General features: G+C 36.6%; 1 protein-coding gene across 5 annotated transcripts; it reads right to left on the bottom strand.

The window, feature by feature from the left end:
• Nucleotides 1-236: 236 nt before the first annotated feature.
• PIE1 (SNF2 domain-containing protein / helicase domain-containing protein) lies at nt 237-27,495 on the bottom strand. 5 transcript variants are annotated; one of them, XM_086434425.1, is made up of 21 exons: nt 27,078-27,485; nt 26,321-26,413; nt 17,786-17,866; nt 17,488-17,595; nt 17,289-17,369; nt 17,098-17,186; nt 16,488-16,633; nt 16,353-16,402; nt 15,668-15,803; nt 15,478-15,561; nt 15,283-15,347; nt 15,061-15,195; nt 10,489-10,527; nt 9,425-9,493; nt 9,194-9,256; nt 6,056-9,104; nt 5,224-5,288; nt 5,071-5,141; nt 3,702-4,476; nt 1,692-2,221; nt 237-1,145 (listed from the first exon to the last, which is right to left on the bottom strand). In XM_086434425.1, the coding sequence occupies exons 2-21, from the start codon at nt 26,378-26,380 to the stop codon at nt 689-691; spliced, it is 6,153 nt and encodes a 2,050-aa protein (XP_086290551.1). In that variant the 5' UTR covers nt 26,381-26,413; nt 27,078-27,485; the 3' UTR covers nt 237-688. The 5 variants fall into 5 exon arrangements, with proteins under 5 accessions (XP_086290551.1, XP_086290552.1, XP_086290553.1 ...); XM_086434426.1 differs by having other exon boundaries at nt 15,487-15,561; XM_086434427.1 differs by lacking the exon at nt 15,478-15,561.
• Nucleotides 27,496-27,518: the final 23 nt, after the last annotated feature.

The raw sequence follows: 27,518 nt of genomic DNA, 5'->3' as shown, positions 1-27,518 counted from the left end.
GGATTGACATAGCGAAAGCAGTTACAAAACAAATTCTCAATAACAAAAGTTTTACCTTCGGACAGAATTGGAGTAAAGGATTCATTTAAGGCCTTGATGATAATGATGATTAACTTACGAATCACAAAATAGGTTCACAAAAGTTGTGTGGTTGTAGCAAAATAAAATGGTTATCCACAACCCTGACACCATAGTTAATTTCATATAATTTGGTGTTACTTCAAAAGAAAAAAACGAAGTGGAATTCAGTGGGTCAGCCATTAAGACCCATCAATAGAATAAACTGTAAATCAACTTTCTCATTCTCACTCCTCCCATATATCTTTTCTGAGGAGAAAGAACCCACAAACATTCTTACTGTAACACCAAAAACCAACACCTAATGTGGCAATAAAATTACAAAACTTAATGGAGAATATATTACATTCCTTTCGTCATCCTCCTCACCCATGTAAAAACAGACCAACCATGCCAACTGGAACCCGATCGTGTCCATCTCAACACAGCCGAGAGGATGGCTCCCCACGTGAAGGGTTCCCGATAAAAAATGACTACTGCACAATCGGATCTAAAGTGAGGGTGATACAGATCAAACCCTTCTGGAAGGAAAGATCTTAAACTTTCCGAAGGAACTGGAGCTACATCTCCTTCAACGAGGCAAACTTTCACTGTTGGGTACAGGTCTGGGTCATCCGATGTCTGTGAAATCCGGTAACAATCTACAATCTCCAAGGCCAGAGATAAAGGCCGGGTCATAATCATGAGGAACCATTGAGAAATTCTCCATCTCTAGAATAAAATTATCATCCATGACATAATGGGGATGGTCGCCGTCATTGCCATCTCCAGGAGGCTCAATTGTGGGGGCCTGATGTTCGTGAATCTGAACAGGATTGGTAGAAGCTAGTGTGTTTGGAGACGAGAGTGCTAGTTTACTGATTGGGTGGTGGTGCTCCTCACCAGACTCAGTTGTAGTTCTTGGAAGCTTGGATTTTGAAGACTTGATCGAGTCAGACATTGAGACCTTTTGTTTGCCCAGGGACTGTTGTTTTGGTGTTGATCGAGACTTGATAAAATCACTAGTCGGAAAAGCGGAAGAAGCCCAACTCAGACTTTCCCCATCCATGAAAGCCTTTGAAGCTAACCTGTGTGTCAGAAATATAACATTAGTAGCTAGCGTAACATATAAAACCTCTTGTGAATCATACAGAGTAATTACAGTCGGGAGGTTAAACCAGAGGGACTACCCCTGCATTAATAATTACCAATGCAGAAAAAATAGGAAACACAAATTGGTTTAATGTGAGCCAAAAGGAAAATCCCAAAAGGTATGGTTAGAATAGAGAGCTGCTACTGGCACCCCAACTTCTACTTATTACACCCCAATTGCTTAAATTATTTATCACCCAATTAAAGATTAAAAAACACTCTTCAAACATTACAAAGGTTTGGCTCAAATTATAATGTCAACATTATAACACTCGTTCAAAAAATTTCAGTAGTTGTTTACAATTATGATTAGGCTCTTATAAAATCCTAAACCCAAAAACTAAGAATCTAGCAAAAAAATAAACGAGAGCTTCTATTGGCACTTATTCTCAACCATTCACTTAATTTCTTTATTTTTAATTGGGGTGTAATATCTACTATGAAACAGCAATAGATGGTCGTAATCTACCATGGTCCCGTACCTGAAACGATTCTCAGCTACGTTACAAGAGAACTCTGGAAGCATAGCTCCCACTATTGACTCATCTGCTGAAATGGGTGGATCTGAGCCACGTATCATCAGATTAACGGTTGATGGCAAAGGAATTTCAGAATCTTCTTTATTGTTCTGGAATTCCAGTGTTACCTCCAACTGTTCCACTACAGCTGAAGCTTCTTCCCTTCGGTTAGATGGAAACACTGCATTATCTTGATCCTTTTTGTTAGCATTATGAAGGGCAGCTGCAACTAAGTTACTGCTCTTCCCTGAAACTGCCAAATTCATCTTTATAAATGGTTCCCTTGATTTCCCGGAATTTTGGTTGGGGCTAGAGATGAAAAACCTTCTTCCAGGATAAAAGCCATTCTGAGAAGATGATGATAAGCTCTGCCAGCGATCTACACGGGACCTCGCCTTCCACACAGAAGAAAGCACAGCAGTGAAGTGTTTCTGAAGAAGTAGTTCATTATTTGGCAGATCACTGACCAAATCAAGTAGTGCCCGAATACTATCCTGAAGGGAAAAAGAAATCTCAGTGAACGGGTTACCTGTTTTCTATTCAAAATCCATGGGTTAATGCAATATGATGATCCCAAAGATGTGCAAGTAACTGAGAAGGTTCGGGCTGTGGGGACTAAAATTTCCTTAAAAATATAAGGGATATAAACATATATAAATACATAAAACAGCACAAACACATAATTACAAAAACATAACTTGTTCGATTAACAGGATTCAAGTAGCTGATCCCAAATTTTTGGGATAAGGCTTTGATGTTGAGGAAATACACTATGTTCATGAAAAGTCAATCAACAGTGTCTTGTATGAGCTTACCTTGATGAATTGGTCAGTTAAGTCTATGGTCCCAGGCATTTACTACACCACCCTATTAAACAGTAGACAGTCTTAGTGGTGCACCTTAGATGTGTATTATTACTAGGTCTCTTTCCAGAAATGCTTGTGACAACCATATGAAATGGGATGGAAGAAATTTAGCTACAATTTATAACATGCTTTCAGGAAATAAGATTAGTAGTGACAAGGATCTGCTTTGTAAAATTTAGTGTAGAGAGATATTTGTTTGTGTATAGAGGTGTTTTAATAGTCTGGTGTTTTGGTTAGTGAAGCCCAAGTTATGTGCAGGGTGGTGTGAAAGAGATGTTTGAATGGTTAGACACAATAGTCACACATGCACGGATATGTATGTATAACACATGATTTGTATGCAACAACAAAGCCTATGATATATCATACAGGTGTGTATCATGTCAGTATATTGTACATCAAGCCAAAAAAATCAGATATGGAAGATCAGGCTAACCAAATCCCTAGCTCCAATCCAATGAAGCTCTTCTATGTAAGGTAGTGTACTTGATTTAAAAACTACTAGAACTTACAGAATCTTTAAAATAATGTCATAAACATTTAAGCAAGCAGAAAAATGGAAAGCAGAACATCCTACAAGTACCCATGCAGTATCTAGTACATGCCAGTACCAATAAGTTAGGGACGTTGTAGTATATTGCCGCATTCTAGCACTAATTTATGTGCATATGTAAAGCAATTAATTGACTTGAAATGTTCCAAATACTACTAATGTGAAAAAACCAACATTATTCTAATATACACAAAATTTGGAATGAAGTCACCGATTCATTGGCCAAACAAGGGTTAAACCAGAAATCCACGCATTTTGGAAGCAAAATTAATTTAACCTTTTTTCTTGTTTCAAGAATTGTGCACCCTTATAAATGAAAAAGAGAATCAATTTCCAATGAGTCAGTCCTTGAGAAAACAAGATCAAATGTAACATATAACATTTCCAGTTTCTTATTATGTTTGTAGAGAAATTAATTTAACCCTGTTTTTCTCATTTAAAGAATTGTGTACCATTACAGATCAGAAAGAAAATCCATTTCTAATGGATCGGTGCTCGTGAAAACAAAGATCAAATGTAAATATAACATTTCCAGTTTCAAGTTTCATTCAGTACCTCTGATACTTTGAAGATGGCCTTTCCAGATCCAGTGTTGCTGATCTTCTCATTATTAGGTTTTTCAATTGTAGACAAAACATATTTTTGAAAAAGCTCCCTATACCTCTCACAACAATGGACAGGGTGGCGAAACCTTCCTCTGTAAAACCCACCAGCAGTCATCCCATAGAGTGCATCACTCACCAAACTCCAATGCGTACCATACTCGTGTACAATAGCACATAGCATTGCATCCTCCTGTGATGACCAAGAATCAGGAGTCACATTACCTTTTAACCAAAAATTTCCTTTCTTTATCTTTTCCGGTTTGATCACCAAAACCCTCTTCACGGGCATCGCAGTAATAGAGATTTTCCCCCCCATCTTGGTCCTGCTTGCTGGTTTGTAGTCAGCATTGGCAACCACAATCTCACTGGCTTTTGATTCTTTAGCTTCATTGTGCTGCTTATCCACAACAACATTACTGCTCTCGGAAAGTGCTTTCTTGAGTTTTTTGGATTTTTTCTTTGTGATTTTCTCTTCTTCAACTTCTGTTACGGCTTGAGGCTTCTTACGTTTTTTTTGACCCGTTGAATGTGATGGTTCCAAGTCAAAACCGGTAACCTCCTCAAAGCATATATCCTCATCGTCAATGGACATGAAATCTATAGGTGGTGGTTCCTCTTGTGCTGTTTCTGATTCAGATGCCAGAGCTCCTTTCTTCAGAGACTTGAACTTTGCTTTTTTCGTTTTCTTTTTGGATCTTGGTTTAGGCTTAGTTGATATCTCATTCCTGCTCACAATAAACAGAAAGATGAGTTTGTGTTTGAAACTCAAAAAATCATCCAGGTTTCTTGCCAAATGAATCCTTTTCATCATTATAAAGTAAGTTTAGCTTGAATAAAGGGAACAGATGACTGGTGCAACTTAGTGTTCATTTTGTACTTGTAACCATGAGCTTAAAATTAAAATCACATAACCATTATGTCTTAGATTCTGAAAGAACTTAAAGCACAAAGATCCCCATAACCACTTAAGCTATGTCACAAAAATGCCTACTATGTTTCAAATCATAGGACTATTTCCAAGATTCTAAGGAAACAGAAACCTCAATTTCTAGGAAAATTTCTCTTGAAAAAAAGGGTTTTGTTTAATTATTTTATCAAAAACACCATTAAACCAGTTCACATAATCCATATGTCCAAAATTCAAAATAATTGAAAGAGAATTTAACAAGTATTGCTTTAAAAAAACAAAAATCCTTTCCTTTCCGATCTTCCCAAGAAGTTCCCAATAAAATCCCAAGAAAAATTGAAGACAACTAAAATTTGACAAACATTCCAAACTGAAAAGCTACCAACAGTGGGATTTCTGATTATGGTTTTACCTTGCAGACTCGCAGTTTACATCTTCTGGTTCTTCTGCCTCTTTCGCTTCGCATTCCAGTTCTTCCATCAGCTGTTAAACACACAGTAATTCAATAAACAATCAAACTGAAATTGCACTTGTAGAAAAGGGAACTCAAACTGAAGACACAAACCTGACGCTGAGCCAAGGCCTCAACTTGTTGCCTGTATGCCTCGGTTGCAAAATCAGCATCCCATCCTGAAATCAGTAGAAGACGATTAACGAGAATCCAAAATATCAGTCCCAAAGTAGGTGTGCATCCAACCATACTGCTTGGTGGCACCAGTCCCAACAATCTAACATGCATCCAATGGTATTTGAACCATGTAATCGACATCAAACAGTTTGAACTATGTTTTCATCGACAAAACAATACATAGATAATAGAAAGCACACTATTACTTATTTCCCAACCATAAAAGCATAACGTTATCTTTTAACGTTGAAAAATATGAAACAGGCAGAAATATGACAAGAAACATAAAACTATAGAATGTTATTAGGCACAAGCATCCTCTTTGGGATTAATGGGGTAAAAGCGAAAAAGTAATAAAGTTGGAGGGGTATTATTAAAAATCTTTGAAGTTAAAAGGGGAAAAAGAGGTAAAGACAGTAAAGTTAGATGGGTATCATTGAAAAGGGGGTAAAATATGAAAGATAGTAAAATTAGAGGAATATTATTGAAAAATGGAGGAGGGGGGGGACAATAAAGTTGAACAAGTGAAAAGAGAAGGCAATAAACTGGGGCCAACACAAAAAGGGGTGGATGGGACGTTTATCCCCCACTACTGTAGCAAAGGTGGGACCTACAGTTGTGTTTTAGTATATAGATTTTCTGCTCTAATATTGAAAACCAAGGCAGTTTGAACTTTATTCTAGGGAATTATAAATAAAAAAAATCAATTGCCAGCTCATAGCTAAATGGTAACTAATCAATAAGGAAAATCAAATGAAAACGTACTTACGTTCATATACCAAAGGTTCCGCGTCATCATCAATCTCAGCTTCAAGATCCTCCTTAAACTTCTCAATACGATCAAGCTCCCATTCCGTCTCCTCGAAGCTAACTTGAGATTCTATTGCTGATTTGTCAATTATTGGGTCCCACAAATCCAGAAATCGCATAGCATATCGATCAATTGGCAGAAGTTCTTTCTCAAAGAATGAGCCTGCTTGTCCTGACGCTGCAGCCGCTGCTGCCATCTGCTTTACATCGGCTATCATGTCAACATCTTCATCTCTACCAGCCAAAGTGAGAACCCTCTCTTCATTTGGATCACTTCCAACATCTTTAGCTGCGTCGCCAGAGATCTTCTCATCAAACTTCACATCATCCTCAGCTAAAAATTCATCGTCTTCCAATCTCCCAATGCCTTCATCCGCAAACTCCTGGTTGTCCACGGCATCTTCCTCTTCAACTTTCTTCAAGGCCATGTAATCCGCTTCATCTTCTGCATGCTTCAAAGCAGCTTCAACATCTGCATTTGAAAGGAAAACATCCATTCCATTGTTAGGGTTCTTCTCCTTCTGCTGCATATCCTTGATTGGAAGTGCCCTATGACCCGAGAATAATTCCATTGGGTCAAGTTTTTTGAAGAATTCAGTGTTGTAACTTCCACTCTGTATAACCAAATCATCAAGAACGCGCTTCTGATTTGCTTTCTTTAAGATGTTCTCTTCAATGGTGCTTTCACTGATTAGCCGATAAATATGCACTTCACGTGTCTGACCAATCCTATGGCATCTATCTTGAGCTTGTTGGTCCATGGCAGGATTCCAGTCACTATCGTAAAAGATAACTGTATCCGCACCGACTAAGTTAATACCAACACCTCCACTACGTGTAGACAAAATGAAAAGAAAAATTTTTGGGTTGGTATTGAAACGCTGCATCAACGTTTGCCTCTGTTCTGGCTGAGTGGATCCATCCAAACGCATGTAAGTATAACCATACAAGTTAATGAAAGCCTCCAAAATATCAAGCATCTTAGTCATTTGGGTGAATATTAATGCTCGGTGACCTTCAGATTTTAACCTTCTGAGCAAGATAGCAAGCTCTTGAAGCTTACCACAGTCGAACTGTATGAGACGCCTATCGGGGAAATATACTTGCCGCCGAACAATGGCAGGTCGAATGGGTGACAGAAGTGGTGCCAAGATTTCTGTGCATTTCTCCCTATAAGTTGGGTGATGAAACACAGGGGCTCCAGTTTTACTACACCAACAAACACGTGATGAAGTCCGTGCCGCTGGTATTGCAAACATAAAACATTCGACAAGCTTAATCATTTTCTGGAAGCGTTCCACTGGAGACAGGACAACATCAGCCAACTTTGAGGAGAAGTTCAAGTAGCATGAAGGGTTGCTCTTTTGTTGATGGATATCGAAAACAGGATGCTTTACTTCAACAAGAGCTCTCAGGTTTGTTCCATAAATGGGTTTTTTCTTGCTCTGCAAGGAATTCCACCATGCAATCGATGCTGCTCTTTCTCTCGCTTGTTTCACTCTTTCCTCCAAAAGTGCATTTTGAATCTCTTCGAAAATATCAATTACATGCGCCTTTTTCCTGTGATCATTACTCCTCAGTCGAGACCCAATTGTTTCTAGATTCTCTGGGCTGGCACGCTCCTCTATTAAACTTGTGGGGGTAATAATGGCCTTGACTTCATCACTCTCCCAAGAAGTCATGCTGAAATCAAGATGAGTAAATAAAAATCCCAAGCCCCTGAGGTCAACTGTTAAGAATGGGCCAGAAGAAAACATTGTACAAATGGAAGAATTTAACTGCATGTCAATGCTACTCATGTCAAATGAACTTAGGATCGGACGACCCTCAAATAGATCTGGGTGATTGCAGACCTTACGGAGTTGCATTATAACACTAATCATCCCAAAAAAATTTGCACTTGCTAGTGTTGCTTGCGTATCAGAGCTGGCTATAAAATCTTCATACAAGTTCCGCTGCCTTCTAGAAAGTCTACAGTAAATTACATGCTCAAATTTCCCTGGGAGTTGCTTCTCAACATCCCTTTTTAACCGCCGAAGTATGAATGGACGGAGTACATTATGGAGACGATCAACAACTTCTTTGTTTACCTTCTCCTGTCCATCTACCATACCTGAAATCGGATTACTAAACCAATCCTTGAACTCCTGATGCGATTGAAATACGTGGGGCATCAAGAAATGCATTAGAGACCAAAGCTCCATGAGGTCATTCTGTAGTGGTGTCCCTGTGAGTAAGATACGACGCTTCGAGTTGAAGTTTAGAAGTGTTTGCCATCTCTGGGACTTCCAGTTCTTTATCAGATGAGCTTCATCTAGAATTAAGTATTTCCATTTCTTCCGCTTGAAAACTTTTGAATCCTGTATTACAAGCCTGTAAGTCGTGATGCATACATGGAAGAAATTCTGCTTCAACCAACCTTGCCTCTTAAGCTTACGTTCTTTTGCACTACCAAAGTACGTAAGAATTTTAAAAGCAGGACACCATTTAAGAAACTCGGTTTCCCAGTTGAGCATAACACTTGTTGGAACAACTATGAGATGAGGACCCCATATACCCTTTTCACATGCTAGATGTGCCAGGAGAGAAATAGTCATGATTGTTTTCCCAAGGCCCATTTCATCAGCTAGAATCCCATTAAGTCTCGCCTCATACATTGTGACGAGCCAATCCAAGCCGATATGTTGATACTCACGAAGAGAGTGCTTAAGAAGAAAAGGGAATTTCGTCCGCACTTTTGTTGTCGAGAAAGTGTTGCCAGTTGGTTGGGCTAATCTTGCTGCAGCGGCCGCATCAGCTATTATATTCTCACTCTCCTTATTACCGTCATCGGATTTTATCTCGGGCTCCAATTCCTTCTCTGGGTGTGAGACTTGCTTCAGATCACCATTTTTATCCAGATCAACTACACCTTCAATATCTTGATATGCTGGAGAATCCAACTGATCCTCAGAACTGGTAGATGCATATCCAAGTTCATCTTCAGAATTTTCATCAGAGTTAAAATCCTGATAACACAGAAGTAAATTATAGATCAGAAATCACAGCAACAGATCACTAGATCTGCATCCAAAGAACTCTTCCTTTTACCTCCTACCTTTTTATACCTTGCAAGCAATTCTTCTACGGGCATTTCACTCTCTTTTTGAAGTAATTCGATCTGTAAAAAAATTGAAATTTTATTCAGCGGAGATATGATGTAGCAAAATTTTTGTTGAATGCATTGGTTACCTAATACAAAAGGATCCCGAAAGATCTAACAGTACGCTAGAAGGAAAAAAACGGAGAAAAACAACAAATCATATTTGGCATAAGTCATAACTACTACCTCGTTTGAGGGTTCATCTCCTTCGTCTTTTGCCAGCTCCTCCTCTTCTGACAAGGTTGTTTCATCATCCTTCATGTTTAAAGTTGGTTAAGAGCAGCCATGAATATTTTTATCCAGATATATAGAATCAAACAGGAATTTCTTCTATGCAAAAGAAGTCACTTTGTCCAATTATTCATCAACTATCAAGCTTATATTGCACAGCAGCTTAACTGCAGATATAATTCCGTCCAGAGAACAATTTTTTTTTAAATTATGATTGCACAACTTTCATTGAAAAAATGAAATGTAAGGACAAAAGAAAAAAAAAAAAAAGTCGAGATGACCTACTGAAGAAAACTAGTTAAAACACAAATGTGAATCAACTAGGGATACAACTTTGATCCCATAAAGAATGTGCATATACACAAAGGATTCATGAAATGAAATCCTAGCAACAAAAGCAGATTGAAGTCCTGATTGTCATAAAATATGGTTTTTTAGACAACCAAGGGGAAATAATTCACCACATATCTTGGACATGGTTGTTTCTTTAAATTCATGTGTACATAAATTGAAATGAAAATATATGCATACTACAGTGATAGAAAAAGTAACAAAGAAATGCCTACATCTATATCAATGTGTTTTGCCTAAATAGTTATTTCAAACACATAATGTGTGTGGGTGATGGGGGGGGGGATAAGTCACCACCTATCTTGGCCATGGTTGGTTCTCTAAATTCATGTGTACATATATAGAAATGAAACTATACACATGTTACAGTGATAGATAATGTAACAAAGAAATGCCTACATCTATATGAATATATTTTTCCCAAAAAAATAGAAACACATTATGCAGGGTATGATTGGGCCACAACCTACTTTTGACAAATCAAGCACTCGTAATTAAAAGACAAAGTCACTTTCAACGCATCAACAAGGATAAGAAAACTAAAACTACAAAAGAACACAAATTAACTAGATGCACTGATGTTCACGGGATCACTGAAATAACAAACTAAAGGGTAAATGACCAATAAAACCAAAAGTGCAAAAGAAATCTTATATATATATTTATACCTTTTCTTCCACAGCTGCAAGAACATAATCCTCATCCTCCTGTGAAAAATTTGAACCATAAAATATAAAGTAGCTTATTATAAGGGATATAAAGAATAAACTTTGGAAAAGCAACATGGAACTTATTGAGCCTTTCTCATTGTACCAACATGTATTGAAGTGGATAGACATGTCCCAACAACATCTTGACATTTATAGCAGCGTCATCCTTTACGTTAATGTTTTTATTAATAAAATGTTTTCCGAAAGTGATTTTGTATTTATTAGCTTCGGGTATCCATGTAGACAGTGGACTGGGCCCATATCTAGGCTATGCCCAGTCCATAGACCATGGTCTTGTCCAAGGACTAGTCCCAAGGCACATGCAACGCCTGCACATCACACGCACCAGGTAAGTGAGGGTGCACCCTCGCGGGTGGTCCCTGAGGAATTAATGCTCATACTGGGTATCGAACTCACGACCTAAGGGCACTAACCGCTTATCGGTCCGAAATTGACATTGAGCCAACCCCTCAGGGTTTCATCTTCCATATATACTACATGTTACGCGAAAAGAAAAAAAAAAAAAAAACAGAAAAGAAAAGAAAAGAAAACAAACAAACACTATTGTTGTTCGATAATCTCCAATCACCTCTCCTATAAATCTACTTATATCAAGTTATTGGAAAGCTCTATGCTCCTTTTACTTACCATATTTTTTTTCTGTGTTTATTTTTTTATTAAAAGACCTAACGTATCTAACTAAAATTTTATGTTATAACATTCGTACAGAGGTGTCTATAATTTGGGCTTTCTTGAAGGTGCCGTGGCAGAAACTATAGATGCGTCGAAGACCAACACACAAGTACATGTCATTGTAATAAAGGTCTCCCACTTGCTTAGCAAAAAAATTGTTGTAAAGGTTACACTAGATTTGATGTTACAATGACAAACGAATTCAAAAAACCGGAAAGCAAGTAAAATTTTACTAGGATTACTTATAGCATCCTCAGAAACCATATCTAAGGGAAGAAAAACAAGAAGATTGTCCTAACTAGAATTACCTGTAACTCCAATTTAGTATGACTCTTTACAAGGCATTGTTAGTCCCAAGCCTAGAACAATGAGCATTGCTTTAGGTCGCTATCTAGAGCCAAAACTTCACCTTGTCCTACCACAAATCTTGGTACTTTTCATTCGGCTTATGTTAAGGCAATTTTTATATGCACCATGTTGTACCGACACCCCTTTGTGGTGAAAAGTAGGGTATGTTGGCTAGAGTTCACAATAAAAACAACAGGCTACATTGACACCCATGAAAAGTAGGAGTGCATCTTGGGCAAGCCCAACAAAGCATGAGAAGCTCAACCTGACCTTGAGCTAGAGTTGGCTTGGCAATTCTATGGCTTGGGTTGGGGTCAAGCCTAATAATTGAGCTTGACTTTGTGACCAAAGCTTGGGTTGGTCAACATTGAGGCTTTGGACTACCAGACCCAACCTGAGCACAACCTTATTCATAAATGCATGTGTACTATTTAGCATGTGTAGAGAACATTTTGTAATTCCAAAAGATGAGTAAAATTGAAAGGCCGAGATCTGAAGTAGTAAAGGTGGAATGAAGAGTTGATTTTTGTCTCAATGTTTCCTAATTAAGCATTAGTGCAATTTGCCTAGCTGAATTGCCCAGCGAACAACTCCTTGCTGCCTTGAAAAGAAAAGTGGACCCAGCTAGCAGGGATTAGTCAAGTCAAGCCGTAGCGTGCCAATCGCAAGCGTATGCCCAGCAAGCTCCAGATCCCGATTGAGGGGACCGTGATCAAGGATGGGTATAGAGTTTAGAACTTCATCTCTCAAGTCTTGCTTTCTTATATTGTCATGCAAATATCTCCTGCTTTTCATTCCCGGTTCTCTATGTTCAATCTCCAAGAGAAACTAAATGTGATTGTAGTGATGTGCAGGAAATCATAGCAGTGTTGTAGGTATAGGAGGTAAGGGAGAGATAACGATTACCAACATGGTTGTCGTGGTGGTGACAGTGGCAACCGAGCCTAAACATCCATTTTTCTCTTTTTCATATTTATTTTATGTACAACAAACAACAATTACAGACTGTAGGATCCCTTTCTCTTTCAAACCCTATTCAACCGAAGTTATAACTCAAAAATCAAATCCTAAAAGTGCAACCCCTTGAATTCCTTGAGAGGATGGATGATTAATGGTGCATCAAGTCCTTAATCTATTGTATTACGACCTCAAGAGAAGAGAAGTTGTTTTCCATGATACTATTGTCTCTTGTTTTAAAAATAAATCCAAAAAATGTCAAAAGGACTAATTCTCCACAAAATATGGACACCTATTTCAAATCGTTAATATTCCCATTGAGAAGTTCCAAAATAACCCTCCTAAGCATTGTCCAAGAAAATGAGAAAGAGCTCTTGCAAAACTTCATAGATGAAGATATGGTGAAGAAACAAGTTACTCGCCAATTCCCTGCTTCCAAGGCTGGAGCAGAGCATGAGTGAAAAAGGGACAGAGAGCGCAAGAGCCCTCAACAAAGGGAGCACACAAGGTGAGCAACACTGAGTGTAGCAACCACTCTAACTAAGAGTAGAAGAAGAAGTAGAATAGGCTTCTCATATAGAGAGAGTATGAGAAGCAGAAATAGAGAAAATGGAAAAAAAAATGATAAGAAGAGAAAATGAATAATTGCAGACTAAAAACGCAAAGATCCAAGAATGCTGGATATGCAACTCAACTAGGGAGTGAGATTTTTGCCAAAAGAAAAGATGCCATTATACATTTAAGGACTTATACGTAAATTAAATGTAGAGAGGGAGGGAGGGAGAGAGAGAGAAATAACATCTTCATAATTATAAGGACTATTCTTTATTTATAGATGTTAAAAAAAAACACCAAGGGACAAAAAAACAGAAATATAAAGCATCCGCATAACACGTATGTCTTATTCAAAAGACGCCAAAAAGGCGTGCATCTCCCAAGGCATAAGTCTTTTTAACACCCATTTGAATAAGGAGTAAGCCTGTGAAAGAAACAGGCCTTGCCCTAAAGCCTCAAGGCATAAGCCTCCAAAGCCTTTCAAAACATTTATTCATATAAATATGTAATAAAAAACAGCACTGCTACCAAAATTTATGCATTGAATTTTATAATATATTTCAGAACAGCCAAACCTTTATTGCAACTATCATCACTTGAGTTAGAATTAGAATATCACATTTGAAATAGTTTGATACTGTTTTTAAAGTATAAAATTCATTAGAAAATAAAAGTGGTCGAGATACTTATCAAAAAACAGGAGGACAAGAAGACCTGCCTAAATTCAAAGGATGCTGAGTCTCCCAAGGAGCCAAGCTCCCATTTAAACAAAAAATCCTCATAAAATACACCCGGAATTCCTCAAATGCAGCCCTATATGCTAATAATCATTTCCTAAAGTAATTACTCCTTCCCTTCAAATATTATTCTGTTTCTTTCCTTCAAAATTCTCCAGCAAACCGCAAAAGGAGTTAGGGTCACAAAATTCTCTAAGTGAACAGGATTTGATCTACCAACTGTAGAACAATGACAATACAGACTTGGGAAAGACACAATGCGTGTGGAACAAGGATAAGAAATGGGACCAAATCTCCCAAATGAAAGGCAGTATATCAACAAATGATGTACTGGTTCACCACTCCTTTTGATAGTTATGCAAATTACTAATATAAATGGGCATTGTGTAATCAATATAATTCTTGTTTAATCAGGCTATTATATTAGTCATAGTCAACGAATTATGTTCAAGTTCTAAAACAAATTCTGTAACCTATACTTTTGTAGCATATTTCTGAGCCCCAGAATTGGGCTAAGGTGTGGAGAATGAATGATAAATTTTGCAGCCACTTCAAGTTAAACTCGAGTACACAGTTGTCCAAATTCAGTATGTCGTCCACAAAATCTATGTGTCATGTCACATATATCATAGGTATCAACATTTAGCACAATAATCTTATTTTCAACAATATATATAGGTGTATATATTTATTTATTTATTCTAGATAGAATTGAATGGGGAAACAGGATTATGCTGCCAACACCAAAGAGTTGGAATAAGGCATTATAAATGGTGGAAATGAACTTCAAGAAAAATTTTAAGATCAAAAATCTACTGATGCTTTGTCTTTTGTATCTCGATTGCAGACACTTTTGTCATCCTTAATACCCATGAAAATACATATGCCCAATTTCTCTTAAAATGTTGACATATTCAATGTACTTGTATTGCCCATCTTTGAGTAAGGCATAATAAGTTCAGTTATTTATAGGATGGCTTATATCATCTTGTCGTAAATCTCAGCTTTAGCATTTAAAGTTTGAATTTTTTGAGACAGGAGAATCAGCTAAGGCCTACCTCCCAAAGCACAGAATTGTGAATCAGGATCAACTGTGTGATCAGACAGATTTAAGATTTTTCTTTATAAATGCCTGCTTGTGTCTTGAGTTCTTACGCATGATCAAATTACCCATTTAAGGCTAAATTACAAACGTTACCATGATGTATCAAAACCAACTTAAAGAAATAGATTTCCTCACATGTTCAACGGTAGAATCAAATAGAGCAGGTTGCTTGTCTAGTTTCTTAGAGACTTTCAACTGATTTTTGGTTTGATCTGTCTCAACTTCTGACATATGGTCATCCAAAATGGAAATGTCGCCATTACTTTTTTCCTGTAGTATAAAAGGTTTAAAAAATTCAGGTGATTCCTGAAATTATTCTGCAATATGACAATATGTCTATGAAAATCACGCACTTACAAAATGAAGACCGGTTGTGGTTGAGCTGTTCATGTCAATTTTAACACCACCAAAAGGATGATTGCCTACAAAAATTTCATTTTTCATCATCTTGGTTAGTGAATACAACCATTCTCTAGGTACACAAAGGGGGGAGGGGGGAGGGGGGAGAGAGAGAGAGAACAGATGACATCAAAATTAGACACCCCGCCATACTTTTCTTACTCTTAATATGATCATCTCCCACATGAATCGTTTCAGCTAAATCATCATCCTTTATGGGACTTCCTTCCCTGCTAACTGATAATGATTACATTGATCACAATTAAGAGGAGATGGTAAAGCTACAAACTAGATGACTTCCAGTATCCCAGAAAGAAAATATGATAAACTGTGGAAGTCTCACCTTGTCCAATATTGTAACGCTTGAGTAGCTCCTCAAGTGGTAGATCCATTTCATCTTGCAAAGCTTCCAACTCTTCTTGCCTTTCTTCCTTGGTAATAAGAGCCTCATCTTCCTCAATAGTATGCTCATCTTCCTCCTGAAACAGCACCATAGAATAAGGTAACTTCTCCATTTTCTTGCACCGCTATCAAATGATGCAAAAAAGCACAGAGAAGATTGGTATCATAGCACTACGGCACCTATTCTTATCTTACATTAATCCAGCTTTGCAAGAAAAAGTGCGAGGCACCAAATTTTCTCCACCATAAAACAAACATTAATGAAAAGAACATTATAAAGCAGTCGTTTATAATATACATGAAGATATAATTGGGCCAAAGCATAAGTACAGATATAATAGGACAAACAAACTTACAAGTAAAAAAAAAGAATTGATAACTAAACTCACAAAGAAATGTTAGGGCCAAAGTAAAATATAAAAAAATGCAGATATACACATATATTATAATCTTTGGCAAATGGAAGAGTTCCTTCTTCAAATTTGAGTATGGTGTTTTCCTATGCTACCTTTTTTTTTTTGATGAATTTTTCCTATGCTACTTCTTGACTAACAGAAAACCAGTACGAGTTAAGACAGATACCAAGTGAAATGAAGGAGCAGAGAGAGAGAGAGAGAGAGACTCACCAATTCATCTTCGGATTGTATATCATAATCACCATCAACATCCATATTTTCTGACAGGTTTTTAACAAAATATGTGAGCTTCTCAAGGCAGTTAAATGAAACTGAGTGAAAATACGACTATAAAACAACGCTAACCATTAGGTTGCTCTGGGATCTCCATAAGATCGGTTTCATCCTGTTCTTTACCATGATTACTCAGTTGTTCCATTGCAGAATCTGGACACACTGGTTTACTAGAACATGGTTTGTCGACAAGATTTTCTGCTAGCATTGTTGAGTACCTGAAACAAATACAGAAGTTTTCACATTTCTTTTCCAAACATGCATCAGAAGAAGTTTCAATAGACAATTAAAAGGTAGAAGAGGGGTAAAAGAGGAAAGATAGTAAAGTTAAAAGGGTTAAAGTTAGAGGGGTATTATTAATAAAAAAGGGGTGGGGAGAAAGGAAAGACAATAAAGTTAAAAGGGGAAGAAGAGGAAAGGCAATAAAGTGGGATTGTGTGAACCCCACTCTTTTGTCTCAATGTTCATACCCACAAAACTGTAACTGAGTGGATGTTTATACGCCCACAACTATAGGCACGAGCATCCTCTTTGGGGTTGATGGGGTCAAAGAGGAAAGATTTTAAAGTTAAAAGGGTATTATTGAAAAGAGGGATGGATAAAAGTTGAAGGGGGGAGAAGAGAAAAGGCAATTGTAACTGAGTGGGGTCCACTGTTGTGTTTTATTAAATAGATTTTCTACCTTTCAGTCTGTCCTAAAAGAAAATCAAGTTGCTTATCAAGTGCCTTCTTCTTTTTCTCCTCTAGCTCTAGTTGATGCTTGTAAAGCACCTACAATCACAAGTTTGCACAAGGCGGCTAGAACTTCAGAACAGGAGTTCAAACAGAAATTTAAATCCAACAAACTCCAGACTATCACAGGAATAAACTTGCCAGTTTTTCTATTTTCATCCAAAATTTCTTCACGTCCTTAGAAATATTGAGTGCAATTTTTCTCAACCGCTGCTCTTCTTCCTGAATCAATAACAAATTCAAACCATTCACCATGTGCTAACACAATGCATGATTCATTATAGATTATTTGTGTTCTTTCTTAGAAAATACTAAGTTTTTCAGAAGGGAAAAATCAAACCTTCACTTTCTTTTCTCCCCTTGTGCCTTGCTCCAGCATGCTTTTGCTGGCTCTTATGGCAACCTTCTTTGCCAGAGCCAATTTCCATTTTCTTTCAGACTCGAAGTCCTGACAACCAATAGCCAACAAAGTTAGAGTGATCTACAAACAGAACCATGTATCTCACTATTTGTTTGCATCATTTCGCATAAATGGCCAAATATAAGACGACTACAAAAGGATCAATTAGGCAAATGACTATAAGGAAAACAGTATGTTACCTAAGAATCATCTACAATAGAATGACATAGTATCATACCTTTGACAACCAAACCATCTCCTCTAAAACATGATCCCAATGTGTTTTGGGGCGACGAGGTTCTCTAGGAGCTTCAAGTGCCTACAATAGCAAAATTACCGTAAAAGGTTTCATATAGCTGCAAAAGTATATGAATTAATTCTTTAATTAAAAAAAACAATGAACTAATTTTATACAAACTCTGCTTTAACCAGACAAAGGTCAACCTCCAGAATTCCATAATTCTTCAATTACTACAAATATTAACAGAAGCTGTATAATTCGGTGTGGCTTCATTAATACTATTTTTGACAAGCATAGAATTCTATTAGAAGGTAAGAATCAAGTACAAAGCAATAAGAGGTCTAGAAGACTTATCAAAAACAGAGATGCAAAGAGGAACATCACCGACGATATACTTGCTCACCGTCCTCTACAAAGAGGTCCCATCTAAATACCAGACACTCAAAAAATAACCTTCTACACCATAAACAATTCAGACCCCCCCCCCCCCCCCCAACCCTCACCCCCAAAGGGAAAAGGCGAAGTGTAAAATCAAAGACTAAATGAGGCAAATTCCAACAAATATCGAATAGGAAGAAGAAGAAAAATTCATGTTAGCAATTTTAACATTGCTAGATAAAAAGATTGACAATTTCACCATTGGATTTAAACAAGGAAGGAAAAAAAAATATTCTTTTACGATATATTAGGTCATCATCAGTGAGGATTTTGTCCAAAGAGGTGAATCACACAAAAAAATGCCATTTTGGATTGGATCTTGGAGCCCCCAAACAATTGAAGCTTTAAAGGCATCTCCCATCGAAATATCCAAAGACAGCATAGAAGGATCTAACGACAAACAACCAATTGGTTCAACAAGGGGAATCAGGGAAAACAATAAAATCAATCTAACAATCATTGAGATTCCTCTTGAAAGCCAAAGTCCATTAAGAATTATACCACATCTTGAAATCCATAGTCGGTTGGATTTTCCAAATAGGAAGTATAAAATGGCACATAAACAACTCTTTAAGGGGAACCTCCCCACACCAACGGCCCTCCAATAACCAAACTTGATGCCCTTACCCACCTTAAAAATGAGTCATTTAACAAATAATTGATACATTCTTGGATTCCTCTCCATAAATTGCATGTATAAGTACATACCTCTCCGTATCACAATCCAGATTCCTACTGCGATACTTGAGAATTCTCACACCCAAAACTCCACCTCCTTTAGATTGATTCAATCCCAAATTTCTACAACCACTTACCCAATAAAATTGAGTTCATAACCTTCAATTTTATTACCCCCAACCTTCCTCTTTTTTCAGGATAGCAATCTTCCAATCCACCAAGTTGTATTTATAAGCCTTTTCCCTATCAGTACACTAGAATTGTTTCATCATTTCTCTTGCCTATTTACAATGCCATTGGAATAGAAAATGAGGGCATGAAATAACAGATACAGTATATAGTATACTCTTAATCAACATGATTCTTGCTACATTTTGAACACCAAGAGGTCTAGATATGACTCGGTGAAAAATCAGCTCTTGGGATGACTTCGTGTCAAACATGCTTGCTTGAGAGCTTCAAATGACTTTGGCTCATCTTGAAACTCACCATCCATTGAGTAACTTTCATCTACTAAAACTTCTTCTAGTTCATTCTCTTATCTCTTCTTTTTTAACTTCTAGATTTCTACATCAAGCATTCTAGCTCAAGATTCAAGAATGTTGCAACATTCAAGATTCAACAATTGAAGAAGCTGGCTTGAGGACTTTAGGTATTTATTCATTTTAGTTAGGTTACCCATTAAATTAATAAGAAAAGTCATCATCATGTCATCTTCTTCAGTATTCTTTGAGTTCAAGCAATTTTGCATATTTTTCATATTTTTTCCTTATATTTTTCTCATGTTTTCTATCCGCAAAACTTCCTTTCTGAATCAGAACATGAATGATGCAAGATGATATGGGGAGAAAAGAAAATATGGGGTTTTAAGGAATTTGGTTTAGGATTGGGGAAACCCAAAAGATAAAATGAAAACAATAATTGTAGGTATAGCTACAATCCCAATGAAAATGGTTAAAGGTTTATAAGGTAAGGAAAGGATTAAGGGTTAAAGATTTGGAACGGAGATTAATGAGATAAGGATTAAAGAAAATAGGGAAAGAATTAAGGTTGAGATTTGTAGGTTTTCAAGAATCAAGAATTGAGAAAGGGGTTTCAAGAACCAAGAATTCTAGAAAATCAAGAATAAGGAACAAAAAAAAAAACAAACGCATAAAAATAAAAATAAAAAATATTAGAAGAAAATAATGTTATATTGGACTCACTCCAAAATGGCCTCACACCACACCCATTGTTAAGAACATCAAGCTCAAGGTTAAGCTTTCTTTTTATTCATCGTTCTTCATTAAAATAAATCATAATACAATCTATATATAAAAAATAATAAATCTAAGAATCATAATCAAACTAAAATACCAAATAAATAATCTTATTTTTGAAACATTCTCTCTCCTAATTTTCAAACCTTAAGAAACTAAAACAAAAGACAAACTAAAGTTACTAAATTGCCCTTAAATATTATAATAAAACCATGGGCCAATAAAACATGAAAATAAGCTCTAAAAACATAAAATTAAAGTCCTAAAAAAGAAAACTAAATAAATAACTAATCTAAAATAATCCTGAACGATAAAACGATAAATCTAAACCCAAATAAATAAAAACCTAAATAATTACAAATTTTCCATTGAAACCCTTAACTGTTGGCTTGATTTGCGTTCCGCATTAATGAGGGTATAAAAAACAGAGTTAATCCTCAGTTCAAAACTTACTTCAATGGTTTGGAAGACAGTACCCTGCCTCTAGCGCAAACCCAACTTCACAATGTCACTCATTTGGCCTTCAAACAAGACTGCATAAGCTTGACATGCCCAAGTTTGGGCCCCCCTACCAGGATTCCAACCCACCTCAAATAGAGCATACCAAGAAGATAGGGGAGATAAGAGAGGAGAGAGGAGAGATGATGGTGGGTTAAGGGTTGAGGCCTGAGAAAGGTTAAACAGAGAGAGCGATATAGAGAGATAGAAAGAGTTAGGTTTTATTTCTATTTATTTTTTCAAAAAAAAAAAAGGAACATAAGAGGCAACTTTTCATTTTAATTGCAAAGCTCCATATTTAAAAAAAATCACGAGTTATTCTAAAAGTTGATAATAAATGGGTGAAGGGAAAAAAAAAGTCACAATTTAATTATGAAATTTTTTTTATGCTACAAGGTGTCCCCACCCTCTTTAGAAGTGGGACAATCCTTATGGATATCTAATCGTTGAATTTGATGACTATGCATTGATAGCCTTTTCTTTCAAGAGTCGCTAACTCAACTTCAAGATATGAAGCTTTTTCTTAAAATAAAAAAATTAATGAGGGAAAAAACTTAATCCAATATGGCCAATGTGACAACTCTCCCTTTTTTTATTAATAAATTCTTTTAACTATCAAAAAACAAACTCAACTCATTGTGTTGACGAAGCTTAGATTATGCATTCCTATGTGCATCAAAACATCTTCCCTCTCCATCTTCAAGACATTTCAACACTTCAAAAAGAGACTCCAGAGTAGAATATCTTTTTTTCCTAAAGGATGGTCAGAGCTTCTAACCACATGAAACCAGCTCAAGGCATGTGTCATTATACCTCTAGACAACAGTGCCTAACTATCATGATCTTTTTCTTTTCTTTTTTGATAAATAAAACAATTTCATTAAAAGGCGGTCGAGGAGACCGGCCAAAAAACAAGAAAGTACAAGAAGCAAAAGAGAACTTTACACATTACATAGGGCATCCCATCTAAACTTGAAATTCTCAACAACAAAAAAATAACCCTTTAAATTCCCCGTCCAACTTGGACCAATGGAAAAGAAGACCAAGAATCAATAACAATACATCGTGTTCAGGACTTTCAACCTCGAAGAAGATTCTCCTATTTCTTTCCTTCCACATACCCTAGCAAATAGCAAAGGGAAGCAAGGCCCAAAGACTCTTGATGTAAGGTAGAACACACAACCTGGAGTTTATGTTGAAAATCTGATTCTATGGTGAAATCCCAAGAACTAAAAGTAATGAAGAATCTCTATGTCGAGCAAAACAGAGTAGAAATTTCAATTTAGATTTGAGATTGATGAAAATCGATCACACACTAAAATTAAGAACCAATATCAAGCTTTTATGTTCAAAAAAACAAATAGAAGAAAAGTCTCTTCTTTTATTAATCAATCTTCAAAAAAACTTACTGTATTGAATTTGTTTATTGGAGCTCCTTATATAGATAACTCGTGCATAACAACTTAGAAACATTTTAAAATACTAAAAAGTAACTTCTTAATCTATCTATAACATATTACCAACCTTCTAATCCTATTAGAACTCAATTTGGACATCTTAAAGGACTTCTAATTATAACCTAAAGAATAAAAACGAATTTTAAACATAAAACAAATTAGAAACTAACTAAGAAAATAAACTTTTTGAAATTGAAATAGAAACTAACTAGGACTACTTAAGCAACTTAAAAACTATAAACTCAATAAAAGAAAGAATCCTAAGAGAAGTTGGACTAGGTCTTGTGGACCGTTCAAAGATTGGACCGAGTTGACACAGTCAAACAGATTTGACTTGGTCAATATTGCTGATTTCTTTTTTCGACGCTTCTTAACTTGATCATAGACATTGAGATAAGTATTGGCAAGCCTATCTACATCAACTCTTCTTTTTGCCCATGAAAAGATTGTGAGTCCAACTTTGAAAAACAACTAAGGTTGAAGAAGGCACAACCCAAGAGCAATTGAACAACCTCAAAAAGTGCAACCAAATTTTAAACATAAAAGGGTAGTATAAGAGAATGTAGTCAACTGATTCCTTGTAAACCCCTCCTAATTAATTAATCCAAAGTAAGAAAGCTACCGTAACTACCAACCAAGCGAAAAAAGAAATTTTGGAAGGTACCTTCGCCCCCCAAATAGGGGGCAAGAGGAAAAGTACCTGAACCTTAAGGAGATAAGGCATCCCTAAACGAGCTGATTGAAAAGCATCTCTCCTTATTGCAGGTCCATTCCCAACAGTCGCGCCCAAAGTCATCACAGTGCACTTGATCCAAATTTGAGGATAGATCCGCAAGTTCCTAAATCTCCCAATCGTTGAAGACCCTTCTAAAACCCAAATCCCAAGAGGTTTCGATTCCATTATGAGAAACGAGGGTTGATATTGTCATGATCATGTTAAAGTGTTATGTAAGATCATGACCACACCTTAACCCAATGGCCCAAATCGAGTATATTTAGTAGTGGGGCACACATGGCAGGTTCTAATCACCCGGCAAGGCAATGAAATCTCAAGTCCTTCTCTAAAGCCTATGTCAGCACAAGTCCAACGTAATTAATGGCTAGTTAATTGGAATTCTATGGAGAAAAAAATGGCCAGTATATTCACCTTCAATTTTGATGTTTCCTTATGCAATTAAGTAAAACGATAGAAGGTTAGCATCTACTTTAAGGAGTGGTGCTTGCCCACCCCCTCCCCACGGCCAAATAGAGTAAAAGACTATCTCATTGGCACATCCTGATTCAACCTAGAAGTAGCTTTGGGTGATATTGGAGGTAGATCGTTCTAGGTTTTCGTGACCACTTGAGAATGTGCACAGATGGTGTGAGGTTGGAGATCTGACACTACAACGTGCGTACAGGCCCTGAGGTTTGCATGTGCACTCACTATGACACCAATCATGTCAAGGGCGTTCCTTCCCTTGGATGGTCTCTATTGAAGGATTTGGCTATCCCAAATCTCATGGAACGACTATGCCTCAAAATGGTTTGTTCAGTGTGCAATGGCTGAGTAGTCCCATTTCACGTGGCACAGTAACAGGATGTAGGCGACATTGTGCATTGGAACATAAAAAATAAACACGTTATGGCAAAAATTTGAAGATGGTGGACACTCACAACTCTGACCACCATTGAAGGATTTGTCCAATCAGATTAATTTTTATTTGTTTGGTTTATGTATTCCTTGAGTGGTTTGTATGTTTCCTTAAGGGTATTCTGGTCAATTTATTAGAATCGAACAACTACAACTGTTTTTATCAAACACTAACCTGGTAATTTCAAAGGCGTGAGCCTCAAGGCATGGTGCACCAAAAGGGTGCCAAGGCGTTAGGGTGAGGCGACCAAACATCTAAGGCGTGGTTGAGGCGTATAAAAGGCGTCTGCCTCAACTAAGGCATGCCTGAGGCGCATGAATTTTGTAAGCCTCGATTGTAAATCAATTTTTAAAAAAAATTACTTTTAATTATATTTAAGTAATTTCAAACACCTATACTTTCAATACTACAAAACAAGTTGTTATGGATGTTGTAGAAAATGATACCATATGATCAAATCAAGAAGAAGATGATATGGATTATGGATGTCGTAGAAGCATTTTATATGGTAGAAGATTGAAAGTGATTGGGTCTTGAGATTATTTTTTAGTGGTGGACATGAACTTTTTAATTTTATTTATTATAATGGTGGATCGTGGACTTGCTTAGTATTAAATATTGACTATCGACTCTTAATTATAGGGGATTGGAACTTAAATTTGAGTATGGGAATTGAAACTTGGAATTTTAAAATTCGAAATCTATACTGATTATCTTTTTTTTAATTATTTATATATTTTATACTTTTTTTTTTAAATCAAGCGTACGAGGCTTACGCCTCAAGGCACTAGAGATTTCAACGCCTCACCTCACGCCTTAGCGTCTGAAAACATTGCTAAACAACACTTTTGCAAGCAACACAGCAGTTTTCAACCACAATTTATTAAACGCAATTTTGACCCCAGTGTTTTGCCACAGTAATTCTCAACCGCTACAACTGTCAACAACCACAGAAGCTGACAATGTTGCCAAATAGGGCCATTGTATTGAGTCCCTTAGTCCATCACACAAACAATATCGGGAATCGGGATTAGATTGCAATCGACAAGTATCATAATTTCATATCAATCAATAGCATTCTGAAGATCTTTATCCGATTCCGGAAAAACCACGTGTTTCCTTACAAATCATCCAAGCAATCTTTTTCGACCACATGTAACGAAGAAGCCCTCTAACAATAATTGAATAACATCCCCTAGGCTTACTTCCTAAAAAAGACAAGGAGTCTAATCATCAAGACTCAGGAGGAGTATCACGTGGTTCCAACCAAGTAATACCCCAACTTAAGCAGAAAATCTTTATCAAGATGGCCTTTCATTATAGAAGATTTATACTCCTAACTCCAATTCTAAAAATTGAAATTGTTCACCTATTTCAAGGACCCAAGATAGAGCTTAGGTAAAATCTCCCATAGGGCATTTAGTTGAAATGTCGACACCACCAATGCCAATGACCATTTGGCTTCAACTTATAACCCCACCAGCACCAACTGAAGAGAACAAGAAAGCATTAACCTTTGGCAAAGGATACTCCTCCTCCCTTTCCTTCAAAAATCCATTGGTTTCTACTCTTTCATTTAGTTGAAATGTCGACACCACCAATGCCAATGACCATTTGGCTTCAACTTATAACCCCACCAGCACCAACTGAAGAGAACAAGAAAGCATTAACCTTTGGCAAAGGATACTCCTCCTCCCTTTCCTTCAAAAATCCATTGGTTTCTACTTTTTCATGAACATATCAACTCGAACTCAACTCCTTTCTTTATAGATCAAACAACCTAGGACCGACTAAACCCAACTAGTCCTTCCGTGAATCACATAATGTGTGGAAATCTTTAAGAGCGAATCCCATGAGACTGATAAGATTTTCCATGACCAAAAGACCCCAATAAGATTTAGATTCAATCTCCAAAGATTTCCTTGGTTTTTTTGTTTAACAAGTTTTCTACCCGATCGAAGTAGCCGAACACCAACAAAACTTGCGGTAGTGGATCCTCCTTACCATATGTGATGATACCCTAGTCTTGGCAATTTAAATAGTCCAAGAGATCCAAGGTACAAGTTCTAGATCAGAGAAAAATAGCAAAAGAAAATTGAAAAAAAAAACATCTCCATAAAAGCATCATTGGCAGATAAAAACATCACCAAAATATCTTATCGCCTTTCTTTCGTTGTATACCCTTCTTTTGTTTAGATTTTTGGATAAGGTCCTTCTTGTTCTTCATCAATATGCAGCTATAATTCCCCTACCTTTTGGATTCATGTACTCCATTTCTGAATGAAATGGGAAGGCATATTCAATTTTTTGGATACAATTTATGATTCTTCTTGATTTACGATAATAAACTTTTTGTTTGAAGATTTGAATCCAATACAATCCGATTCAATTATAAGAACATTTCAGTAACATGTTTCATTTGATTGATAGTATAGCAACAAAAAGTTCAATAATATGTACTGTGCCAAGTAGACCAGTTAGGACGACATATGTAAAAAATTCTCCCAAATAAACCAACAGATTCATACCCCAAAGAAAAGATGTTCAAATACAAACCATCAAACTAACCTTTTGGCGTCTAGCTCTTGTCTCATGATCAAGTTTAGACCTAGGACCTTTCGAGGCCATGCTTTTCTTGCAACTACTTACTTCATCAACAGTCTGTATTGGGGGGGAAAAAAAGAAACAAGAAACATTAATTACTTATATATAATTCTTGAAAGTTCATAATATGTATAACAATAAATTCAATACTGGTGCATCTATGTAACATGGGATAAATGCTGAGGAAAATCAACTAAATCTATGATAATTGAACAGCTCCATGTATTTTTCTCGAGAAATTATTACATCATGTGTGATGTGAGTCAGATTCAAATGCAAAGCTAGTTCTATTGAAAAATAAATAAATTATAAGTAGTTTGAAAACATATACAATGAAATTGAAAATGGGATATATTTTGTTCCAAAGCGAAGGAACCGGGCAAACCCCAAATGCATAAGGTCCTTAAAAAATAAGCTAAAGAGCTCTCAGAAAAAATAACACAGTTCTCAATCTAAACAACTGAACTTCGATAAAGGGTTTGGAAATTTTCACTAATTTAATTACAGATTTTTCCTTATATATGATAACTTTATAGTCTCCATTTGCATTTCTCGATTACATTCTGTATTTCCAGTAGTACGGCAACTCAAGAACCAATGAATTAAGAGTGATTTTTACAACAAACTAGGAAAAATATAAAAAGGGTATTCTTTTCGGTTAAAATTGATCCAAAAAACGGGAAAAAAAATTGTAAAAAAATAAATCCAAAGAATGTCTTACCTATGAGCAGTTGCAGCAACAAGCAGTGATTCTTCATGAGTTTTCGTTTTCCACAATAGCGAAGTTTTTGGTTTTTGGTTTTTGGTCTTAGGGTTTCTCTGATTCTAGGGTTTATGAGAGAAAACCAGCTGATATGGATGAAGAGGGATAGATCAAGAAGGATCCTTACGGAGAATTAATAGAGAACGAAGAGACTCGAAAGAGTCTCCAGTGTTGGTGAGATGTTGTGGTGTTTTGGGGGGCAAAACGGGCTTCGCGAATGAGGGTGGGGTTGTTTCCTGTACTGTCGGTCCAGGCTTCTTCTTTTATTGGGACCAAAAAGAGATTTTCATACGTACGATGCAGAGATTTTCTGGGAACTCCATTAAACAGATGGTTGAGATGCTAGATCTATCTATCTCTATAGAAATGCTACTCTCTAGAAGATTAGTTCTCATCTTT

Source organism: Akebia trifoliata, chromosome 3 (assembly GCF_017979445.1).
Source record: "Akebia trifoliata isolate Shusen 1 chromosome 3, ASM1797944v1, whole genome shotgun sequence".
Classification (NCBI taxonomy): Eukaryota; Viridiplantae; Streptophyta; class Magnoliopsida; order Ranunculales; family Lardizabalaceae; genus Akebia; species Akebia trifoliata.
The sequence above is the reverse complement of the archived record's forward strand: the minus strand, read 5'-3'. Positions and strand labels throughout refer to the sequence as shown.

What these genes read in the sequence shown, in the direction of transcription:
- PIE1 (XM_086434425.1), bottom strand. Translation starts at nt 26,380, where the DNA reads ATGGCCTCGAAAGGTCCTAGGTCTAAACTTGATCATGAGACAAGAGCT. An exon ending in GCGTTACAATATTGGACAAG is followed by an intron (nt 15,562 to 15,667) that starts GTGAGACTTCCA and finishes AATCATTATCAG; the next exon opens with TTAGCAGGGAAGGAAGTCCC. An exon ending in CCACAACCGGTCTTCATTTT is followed by an intron (nt 15,196 to 15,282) that starts GTAAGTGCGTGA and finishes TTTATACTACAG; the next exon opens with GAAAAAAGTAATGGCGACAT.